The sequence below is a fragment of the Laccaria bicolor genome, genomic scaffold, assembly GCF_000143565.1.
Source record: "Laccaria bicolor S238N-H82 LACBIscaffold_4 genomic scaffold, whole genome shotgun sequence".
NCBI lineage: Eukaryota > Fungi > Basidiomycota > Agaricomycetes > Agaricales > Hydnangiaceae > Laccaria > Laccaria bicolor.
The window spans coordinates 2,562,688-2,573,440 of NW_001889875.1; the positions used below are offsets into that span (position 1 = coordinate 2,562,688).

Below are 10,753 nucleotides of genomic sequence, written 5' to 3' on the forward strand. Positions count from 1 at the left end.
GCTCTATCTGCTGGACAAAACTGAGTACATGCGGGCTGATGGTCCCAAGGATAAATGTTTTGTTGTAGATAACAGTCGTCTTGTCTATGACAAACACTGTGATGATCACTTTCCTTATCTCTACGAAGTCTCTTCACATCCGCTTGTGCACAATATGCAGGTGGTCAAAGTGACCAAACATATATTAGTTTATGTGATAGATACAGACCCTGCTGTGTTGAGAAGATTGGCGGACTGGGAGGATACTTTAGGTATTCCTTTGGGCCCAAATGCTTACATGGATGAGCATGGCAAGTTACCTCCAAGTTTATTTCGTGTAATATATTCATGTTAAAAGTTGATACCAAATATCACAGGTCTCCTTCATTTGGGGGATGGAACGGTGATCTACACTCGGGCTCTAAATTGCCCACAGCATCCCGACACAGGTCTTCAGATGCCGGAGTATGATGTTGTCAATTGCTGGGGTTTTGCGGGGTAAGTTGAAATTGTATTATTGTCAACACGATGAATAAAACTCATATTAATGTTTTGTTAGCAAACATCTTCTAAATCCATCATATGTTGAAGAATTATATGCTGTACAACAGATTATACTCGGGAAACTGGAAGAAATGACATGAAATCTGCCAACCAAAAATGACAAAGGCAAGTACATTGGAGGTGCAGCAATTGAACACACCGGTGTCAAGGGTGTTAAGGGAACTTGTTGCTACTCGACAATGTGTACCCATCAACATAGCAGGGGCTTAGTAGGTCCAACAGCGCAAGGGAAAATTTATACAGATGAGGAGGAATCTGAATGGAGTGATGACCTCATTGGTTGGAAGCGATCTGTCAAAGTGAGTGACTATTTGGTTATATGTTGTTCTTTTTCGTTAAATCTATACAAGATACACAGGCAAGTTGCTATGGAATCCTTGAAGATGTTTGTGCCAAAAAAATATATTGAGGCGGTCACCTTGAATGCCAAGGTTATGAATATGCCTCGGGTGGGCTCCAATGAAAATATTATAACACCTGCTCATCAAATTAATTTGGCTCCTGCGGTTAGGCAAGAAGAATGCGAAGGTAGGCCAAAACTTTTTCATAAAACCAATGATAACTAATCAACTTATCATGACACAGATGAAGGGTTACCTGGGATGGGTGGTTTTGGAATAGGACATACTGATAAGTGTGATTCCAGAGGCTCATGCACATGCATGGTGGCAAATTCATGGTTGCCAGAAGAATATGAACCCAGACGGTTTCATCTTCTAGGGTTTGGGTGCTATTTTGTGTTGGAGTCACTATTTGTCATGTGCTTCTCTGGTTTATGGAAACATGGTGGAACACCACCAATTGCACCTTGGGGCATAGAACCTGCAGATCATGCAATCCACTGCATGACAGTCTGTTACCCACCAAAAGCTATGATATCTGCTGCAGGCACATATATATATCCTCTTGCGTCATTACCTGGACGAGCTCAGCAAGATGGTCTGTTGATGCTTGGGCCAGAGATCACTTCACAAATGTAAGGATTTTTATTACTATGAGAGACACATTAATAATAAATTTTTCAAAGGAATTCACAGCGGCCACCTACCTCGAACTATGCAAATTGGGCATCTGATGGTATCGTCATAATGGAAAGAAAATCTCTTTTTTGGTTGTTTGTGTGCTTGCTACTACAGCTTTGCGCTTTTCTGCTTGGTCAACTTTCTCGAATGCTTGGAGCCCACATAGACTCCACAACATTTTTAAGTGCATTCTCATTCATTGATAATGATGGGAAGCAGTATTCCTTAGGCCCTTGGGTGGGTACAGAGGATGGGATTGTCGTTGATATACCTTGCAAAGATTCATCAACATGGGGTGTAGATGTGCCATCATGTGTCTATGATGATACACCTTTCAGTGCCGAGGCCGATCCAAATGGTACTGAACAATCAACTACACTACCTTGCAAACCATCCACATCTTCACTGCATCCTATAACAGAAATTTCCACATTGAACAGTCAGATTCTTGATGAACAAGTGGAACATAAGAGACATGGAAGATGGAACAGATGGTTTGACCATCTTGAAGATCAAAGCAGATTTATTCCATCTCAATTATGAGTCCTTACGAGTTTATGAGTAAGACTCATTCTTTATCAACTGAGGACATAAGGCAAATTTTTCATTGATTGATTGATTAATTTACCTTTCATCACCACAGGAACCTTTTCCCTTAAACAGAAAAGCAGCCATAAAATCAGGAAAAATGGCAAAAGAAATCAGCAAAAAATATGTAAAAAATCGGAATATTGCTTAGTAAGGTGGGGAGGCTGTGTTCAGGGTTCAGGGTCAATATCTAAATATAGAAACCACCTAAAAGTTGCCAGAAAATCAGAAAGAAATACCCAAAAATTAAGAGTGATCTTCTCTGTTGCCATGGTGTTGAAGGGGCTGTGTCCATTATTCAGGGTCCATATCCAAATATGGAAAATCAAGACAACTATGTAAAAACATTGTCGTATCATGCAATGTGACTATATCTTGAGACCAGCTTTCTTGCTCTTTGAGATATTGGTCAAAAATGCATGACAATTTCCAAAAAGTGTCCAATTTTTTCAGTATTTTGTGTTTTTCTCAATGAGGAATGGTCTGCATGACATTATTTATATATATCTATAAAGGTAAGGAAAGGGGCTACAATTGTTGTTTATGGAGCTAAGTGAGAGGCTGTGCTTCTTATACTGTGGGAATTTTAACCCAAAAAGGAAATTCATCACAGATATATAGAGCATGCTATTATAGGTCACAAAATATAACTAACCATCCTCTTTCCTGAGATATATGCAAACAGGACTGTGGGAATATTTTACCATAAACAGAAAAATAGTTATAAAATTGGGAAATTTTGCTATAAAATCAAAAAAAAAAAAAAAAGGAAAAATAAGAATAGCACACATTGTTGCTATGATATTGATGGCTAGGCTCAGAGCTCAGGGTCTATTTGCAAATATAGAACAAAACTCAGAAAATTATAAAGTGATTACATGACCAATTTCCTAAAATTAAATTTAGAGTCCACAGAAAGGACTCATACATGCCATGCAAAGCACTGGCCCACACCCACGAGTTGGACGAGGATGGGCTCACGGCTTTTGACACCCTTCGAAACCAGTTTTATAAAGGCCCAGGAAAGCCATTACAAGGAAAGGGTAAAGGAGTAACAAAAGGTACGACTTTTCATATCTAGATATATTGGTATTCTCATTTAATCTCTACATGTAAAGCCAATAAACAACCAAGAATAGAGTCTGGCAGTAATGCCAATAAACCCAAGAAACATGAATATATTTTAAAATTATCAGTTATTTCCCACTCCTGATGAACTTTGAAGGCAAAGGTCATTTGGCCTATTTGGTCAACAGTTATGAAGCATTGTCGATATATGGAAGTAGAATGGAACCAACAGGACAGGGTGAGAATACTTTAATTAAATATCAAAGGATGATCATGACCTCAATATCTAGGTTCCCAATCTAGCCAAGCCATCGTACAGGCAAGGCAACCAACCGCTAGACCCAACTTGATGGAAGTTGTCATTGTAAAACCACCCTGGCTTGATACTTTCAAGTACAATTCAATGGGAGATATTTTTGGAAGACAACAAAACCACAATCATGGTATGCAATTAAAATAATAAATATATATAATAATCTATGATTTAAAGTGTTTGAGTGTGAATCATCAACTGAAACACTGGCTTTCAGTGCTATGGAATGCGGTGATGAAGATATTGAAGAAGCATGTCAAATAAATATTGACCATATAAATGATGATGTGGATATGCTCAATGTTCTTTATGACGATGGGGAGCCAGACCTACATAATCATCGAAATCCATTTGATTCCAATGATTCTTTCGATGACTTCTGGGTGTGGGCCAGTGCTTTGCATGGCATATATGAGTCTTTCCTGTGGACTCTAATTTAGCCCTGAGCATACCCACTTCAATATCATGGCAACCATGGGCACTATTCTTATTTTTCAGCCTTTTTTTGTTGAATTTTCTAGCAATTTTTTCTGATTTTATGACTATTTTTCTACTTATGGTGAAATGTTCCCACCATCTTATTTGCATATATCTGAGAAAAGAAGATAACTAGTTACATTCTGTGATCTGTAACAACATACTCTATATACTTGTGGCTAATTTCCTTTTTTTGGTCAAAATTCCCACATTTACTGAAAAAATTGGATACTTTTTGAAAATAGGCATATATTATAACCAAGATTGCAATAAGAAAGAATGCTAGTCACATGATATAATCACATTTCATAATGTAATACATTTTCTATATTTGGATATAGATAGACCCTGAACCCTAAACACAGCCCCTTCAACATTGTAATAACAAAGAATATTGTTGTTATTCTTTGCTTATTTTTTTCTAAATTTCTAGCCATTTTTTACTTTGTTTTGTATTTAGATGTGGACCCTGAACCCTGAACACAGCCCCTTCAACATCATGGCAACAGAGAAGATCACTCTTAATTTTTGGGTATTTTTTTCTGATTTTCTGGCAACTTTTAGCTGGTTTCTATATTTAGATATTGACCCTGAACCCTGAACACAGCCTCCCCAACTTACTAAGCAATATTCCGATTTTTTAGATATTTTTTGCTGATTTTGTTGCTATTTTTCCTGATCTTATAGCTGCTTTTCTGTTTAAGGGAAAAGGTTCCCATGGTGATGAAAGGTAAATGAATCAATGAATCAATGAAAAATTTGCCTAAGTCCTCAGTTGATAAAGAATGAGTCTTACTCGTAAACTCGTAAGGACTCATAATTTTGTGACCACATTGAGAAATATAACAGCATGCTCTGTAAAACTGTCACTAATTTCCTTTTTGGGTCAATTTTCCCATGGTACCAGAAACACAGCCTCTCACTTAGCTTTATTAACAACAATTGTAGCCCCTTGCTTAGCTTTACAAATATATAAAAATAATGTCACACAGATCATTCCTTATTGAGAAAAACACAAAATACTGAAAAAACTGGACACTTTTTGAAAAGAGTCATGTATTTTAACCAATATCTGCATAAGAAAGAAGGCTAGTCAGATGATATAATCACATTTCTGATATTTAATGTTGCTATACTATTGGAGAGGCTGTATTCAGGATCCAGGATACACTTCCAAATATGGGAATATACCCAAATATAGCTAGAAAATGATAAAGAAATTACTGTCTACAAGTTACTTTTTCCTCATTTTCCAGCTATTTTCTCTGAGTTCTTTTGTTTTTTTGCTCTGTCTATATTTAGATATGGACCCTGAACACAGCCCCTTCAACATCATGACAACAACAAATATCATTCCTATTTTTTTCCCCTTTTTTGGCTTACTTTATAATCATTTTATACATTTTGGCTTTGTTCTATTTTTAGACATGGACACTGAACCCTGAACACAACCCATTCATGATCATGACAATGGTGAATACCATGCTCATTTTTCACTTATTTTTCACTGCTTCTCTGCCTATCTGTTTCCATTTTTCAGACTGCTTTCTATATTTGGATATGGGCCCTGAACCCTGAACACAGCCTCCCTCACTTACTAAACAATATTCTGATTTTCTACACATTTTTTGCCATTTTTCCTGATTTTATGGCTACTTTTCTGTTTAAGAGAAAAGGTTCCTGTGGTGATGAAAGGTAAATCAATCAATGAATGAAAAATTTGCCTAAGTCCTCAGTTGATAAAGAATGAGTCTTACTTGTAAACTCGTAAGGACTCATAACTCTGTACCAGGTCATCGAGCTCTACTTGCACAGCACTGTGCTACCAGTGCACATCCATTTAACATGGTCTCTGATCCTGACTATCTGAAGGAGGTCCAAATGCTTAACTGCAGCTCAGAGTCCCAACATGATCAGCTGTGATCTCAATCAAATTTATCTTGATATGTCAATTCATGTCAAGAATTACTTTAAGGTACTGTTTTTTTTCTCATCCAATAAATTCAAGTTGCTAATGAAAGGACAGTCACTAAACAGTGCTATCCACCTTGTACTTGATGGTTGGACCTCTCCAATTGTCTCATCATATCTTGGGCTTGTTGTGGTTTGGTATCAGAATGGTTCAACTCATCGTGCAATACTGGAATTTATACGGTATGGATAAATAACTTGGTTAGCATCTTAGTTTAAACTGACTCACTTTTTAGCCTCAAACAAAGGCATGATGGAGAGTATTTAGCCCAGGTTGTTTTTGATTGTTTGAAACATTTTGGTCTTACTGAACTGGTGTGCATTTCTTTGATCTCTATTTATCCAATTTCTGATCTTTGGTCAAGCTGTTTTCACTTTGCATGGATAATGCATCAAATTGTGATTCCTTAGCAAGGGTACTTCCTAGGATGATACCAACATTCTGGGGAGAAGATGCTCGGCTTCGCTGTCTGGCTCACATTGTAAATTTGATTGCTAAGGTAATGCTATATATATTTCTCAATATTTTATTAACTCAGCCTCATTTCATTCACAGATATTTATATCCTTCTTTTTCAAAAAACCAAAGCGAAAGAAGAGTGTCAAAGTTGCTGCGAGTACAAAGAATGTGGGTGCAGGATTTCGTTGAGCAGGAGAGGTTGAGGATTTTAGTGAAGGAGAGGAAATTGTTCTTGAACAGGGTGATGATTCAGAGGATGAGGAGGAGATTGCAGTCATTGAAGAGGCAGATGTTGAGGAAGATGAAGCAGAGAATGATGAGGGGCGAATAGTACACAATGAAAAGGTGGCAAAGACATTGAGAGAGAAGGCAATTCAGCAAATGGAAGCCAATGGGATTATCATTGACTCAGGAGAAGAAAAAGTAGCTCTTCAGATTTTTCCAAAGGTGAGTTTCATTTCCACCTCCTATGCAGTTTTTAATATCATGCAGGTTGCTGGCCTTGCTCGCTGTGTTCATGATAGTGCTGTTCTGAAAGAGAAGTTTGAGAGGTTGGTTTCAGCAGATAAAGAGTTACATGGCCAGCGAAGGGCACTCACCTGACAAGTTCCAACTTGGTGGAATTATGATCTTGCATGCTTGGATGGAAAATCTTTTAAAACCGTTCAAAGACCGGTTTTGATTGGTTGCAACTGGTTAAACGGTCACATGCATTACATAGCCTTGTAACCACATTTATTACCTTTTATTGGGTTTTTGTTTCATCAAAAACGGTTAAGAGTTATGAGTCCTCTGAGTTTACGAAGAGACTCGTTTATTACTCTCTGTAGGTAAATGGAAATATACACTTTATCCAATGTAAAATAGCAATACTATATATATATAGTTAAGGGGTATAAATCTGATGGGCTTTCAGGAGGTGGTCACATGACTAGTTTCCTAAATAATCAAAAATGTGAATGTTGTGGTGCTGAATTGTAGCTTCCTGAATATAAAAAGGACTCGTATCTGCCATGCTTGCAATGGCCCTCTTGCACAAGTCGAGTATCAAGTGCCAAAAGGCTGTGCCAAAAGGCTGTGCCAAAAGGCTGTGCCTCTCAACCAATGCAGCTGGTTGAGCAAAAAATGCCAAAAGGCTCGGATTGTTTCCAATCTCTATATATGGTTTGAAGTGATGACAGGAGTCATCAAGCAAATGATGTGTGTTGAAAATCAGGGATATGCTGATGAGGATAAGAGGCATAATGAAGAAAGCAATGGCTCGTGTAGTACACATGATGGTAAGATCAAGAAAGAAGAATGGAAAACTTATGCAATTGAACTTGAACATTCACGTGACTGGACAAACAAGTGCTTATATTCATAACAACATGTGACCTATATGTACACAAATTTGGATGTCTTCTCACTCTCTTTGATTTTTGCTCACGTGTATACTATTATGCATGATCAAAAAAGGCCATAGCTCGCTGTTCCCTCATAGATTTGAGTTCCCATGTTTCCTTATGTCCTTTGAGCTTATTATTCCTCCAATCTGATACTGTAAGAGGTTGAGCTGCACCCAAACGAATATCTTGCAAGCATTTAACATATGTTGATTCCAACATCTCATCCAGTGACCATAACTTTCACATGCATTGTTGTTGTCAAAGATGTTGTAAGGTGGCCACCATGATTTGTTGGAATATACTTTGGCAACTCCTTGATTTCCCAGAATATTCAGAAAGTGAAGAGTTTCTAATAAGAAACATACCTGTTGAGCACACATACATTCCACAGATCCAGTCCATTTCATTATGAGTCAGCTTATCATCGAGAAGTGGCGGATATCCTTTCCTATCGTCAACAACAAGAAGGCTTCCTCCTCCAACAGGTCCTTCCAACAACTCATCTATGCTCACACTTCCAATTGTCAATCGCCACAAAAAACCACCACGAAGGATAGCTGCCCGTACGTGGGGACATTGAAGAATTCGTGATCAACATTGCAGATATGCCTCATAATCCAATTTGGTAAAGTGGTATCCAGCAGGACACTGTGGAAGAAATAACTCAACATCGGGGTACAATATTGAGCGCGGCATAAGCAGCTCAGTCAGCAAAGTGCAGAATGGAATCCCACGTAATGCCAAGAAACGTGCAATATCTACATCCAGAAATTGAGCATCAAGACGGCAAACCAGCAACACATCAGAGGCTGTTGTTACAGCTAGCCTCCAGCGAACTGTGACTTTATTGAATAAAAATACATAGAGCCATTTCGCTGGTACATCGGTGTCAGAATTTCTGTACAAGGCAATAGAATCCAGGCGTTCACAAAAAGAAGAAGATTTTGGAAGTTCAAGATCGGAGATGATTTGCTGCCCTTCGAGAATTTGACATGTAAATTCAACAAAAAAATGGCCTCGTGCAGTTGGCCAGAAATGAGAAACAACAGATTCAAGCTTTTTCTCTTCACAAACTCCAATCCACCGCAGCCAGAATTTCTTCTCTTTGTCTGAAACCTCCTTATGATTGGCTTGGTTAAGATCTGGCAGAACCATGCCATAGTGAAGGGTCAAGATCTCCTGTACTTCTGAAATTAAGCTGGCGATTGTTGACTGGGGGCCATCTTGAAAGATATCTGGGGGTACATCTGTTTGCTCATACAGATCATCAAGTAGAGGGGTTGGGCATCGTTGTTCATGAGGGATGAAATCAATATCATATTCAGAAGCTTGTTGATCTGCAGAGGGGGCCATATCCATGTGCTCATCTTCCATTTCATCTGGAGATGGAGTACGGAACCTTCCAAATTCAAAACAACAATCCCATTCGTTCCAGTAGGAATCATATCTTTTCTGTTCAGGGCCATATTCCTCCAAAGTCTCGATACGTTCACTAGCAAGGACTTCTCGACCAGGGAGTTCAGGGTCACGGTCCCATACAAAAACCTTTGCAGATTTTATGGGTGGATTTCGTTCTCGATTCAAGTGTCTTTCACACTCCAATGCTGTCTCCAGACTTAAAAGACAGGGACCATTTTCATCACGTCTTTCAAAGAATTCTCTCCAAGTGATTGTTTTGACTGTGGTTGCAGGAGAGCCAAGAGGATTTGCAGATGACTCTGGTATTCCACCACTTTGCAGGGGACCAAATTGAGCAAATATTGGGTCATGCTTTGCCCACTCTATTTCGTCCACGTCCCATTGATACCAGATCGGAATGTTGTGAGCGATTAGCCAGCGAACAGAAGGTTGGTGAGTCTTTTCGATGTCATCTTTGGTAAGATAGATAAACGCTCCAATGCGCTGAACTTCGTGTGAGAACGTGCCAAGGTCAGATGCCCAAATTAAATCAGCAATGGCAGGATGGAATTGCAAATGATTCTCGAGAAGAGAAGGCCATTCATAGCCCTTTTGTGATAAGCTATCTGCTCCTGCTATTAAGAACGATAATAGGCCAATCCACAGCACAAATATATCATGAGAAGCTTGGGCTTCCCGATGTGCTACTGATCGATAAGCATGTTGCCTCTGATATCCTCTGGCTGCAGGATAGGCAGGACCGATAGAAGGTATTTCGTACACACCCCCCAATATCACGATGACACTGCGAATTATGTATTCAAGCTTTGTCCAGCTATTTATCAAGTCTTCAGGCATTGAATACTTTCCCTCGATTTCCTCAATACATATGTCTGCCAGTCGCCCCAGTAGACCACCACCAAAGAAAGGCCTTTTAGGTGTAAAGGACAGCCAACCGAAATTTGCTGTCCACCACTGAGGATCATTGACCAAGGAGGACAGATCGTTGTGGTAATTGATGACGAGGCTGTTCGACTCGCGATCAGGACTGGGACGTGGAGCGCTAACAGTATCTGAACAGTTCGGTGAAGAGAACATTATACCATTGACAGACTGCAAGTGCCCTTGCGAATGATCAATTGGGCTATAGTAACAGTGATCAATTGAAAGGCCATTAGTGTTGAGCATAGGATAGAACATACGTGCGTTCATCTTTAACTAAAATGCTACTCCAGGTATGATAATACTGTTGGAATACACTGCAGCGGCCCAATGTACGTGCAGTCGGAAAACGGGAACGTTTGCTAATATCCGTGAGTCCAAGTCTTCTTATCAATCAAAATCCTGACATACTAGGTGAAGCTATCCATTATCTGATCGATTGAAGATGAACTGAGGCCTGACACGTTTAGGTGACGGAAAGATGGATATAACGGTGGCAGGAACTATGCACAAATTGAGCGACACGTTTGGACTGGCCAAGACGATGCGCCTTGTGCGTACAGTTCGAATGAGACACCTGATT

At 39.2% G+C, this 10,753-nt stretch overlaps 4 protein-coding genes across 4 annotated transcripts; 3 read left to right on the forward strand and 1 right to left on the reverse strand.

Annotated features, from left to right (window-relative positions):
- Nucleotides 1–28: 28 nt before the first annotated feature.
- LACBIDRAFT_312118 (uncharacterized protein) lies at nt 29–623 on the forward strand (the record flags this gene model as incomplete). Its single annotated transcript, XM_001876785.1, has 3 exons — nt 29–290; nt 357–477; nt 539–623. 3 exons carry the CDS (start codon nt 29–31, stop codon nt 621–623), a joined length of 468 nt encoding a protein of 155 aa, XP_001876820.1.
- Nucleotides 624–786: 163 nt separating this feature from the next.
- On the forward strand, nt 787–2,108 carry LACBIDRAFT_312119 (uncharacterized protein; the record flags this gene model as incomplete). The annotated part of the gene is made up of 4 exons (XM_001876786.1): nt 787–842; nt 902–1,071; nt 1,129–1,519; nt 1,571–2,108. 4 exons carry the CDS (start codon nt 787–789, stop codon nt 2,106–2,108), a joined length of 1,155 nt encoding a protein of 384 aa, XP_001876821.1.
- A 4,500-nt stretch (nt 2,109–6,608) lies between these two features.
- On the forward strand, nt 6,609–7,332 carry LACBIDRAFT_323892 (uncharacterized protein; the record flags this gene model as incomplete). The annotated part of the gene is made up of 4 exons (XM_001876787.1): nt 6,609–6,653; nt 6,683–6,889; nt 6,935–6,993; nt 7,329–7,332. The coding sequence occupies 4 exons, from the start codon at nt 6,609–6,611 to the stop codon at nt 7,330–7,332; spliced, it is 315 nt and encodes a 104-aa protein (XP_001876822.1).
- A 587-nt stretch (nt 7,333–7,919) lies between these two features.
- Nucleotides 7,920–10,326, reverse strand: LACBIDRAFT_312122 (uncharacterized protein; the record flags this gene model as incomplete). Its single annotated transcript, XM_001877229.1, has 3 exons — nt 7,920–8,143; nt 8,196–8,387; nt 8,565–10,326. The coding sequence occupies 3 exons, from the start codon at nt 10,324–10,326 to the stop codon at nt 7,920–7,922; spliced, it is 2,178 nt and encodes a 725-aa protein (XP_001877264.1).
- Nucleotides 10,327–10,753: the final 427 nt, after the last annotated feature.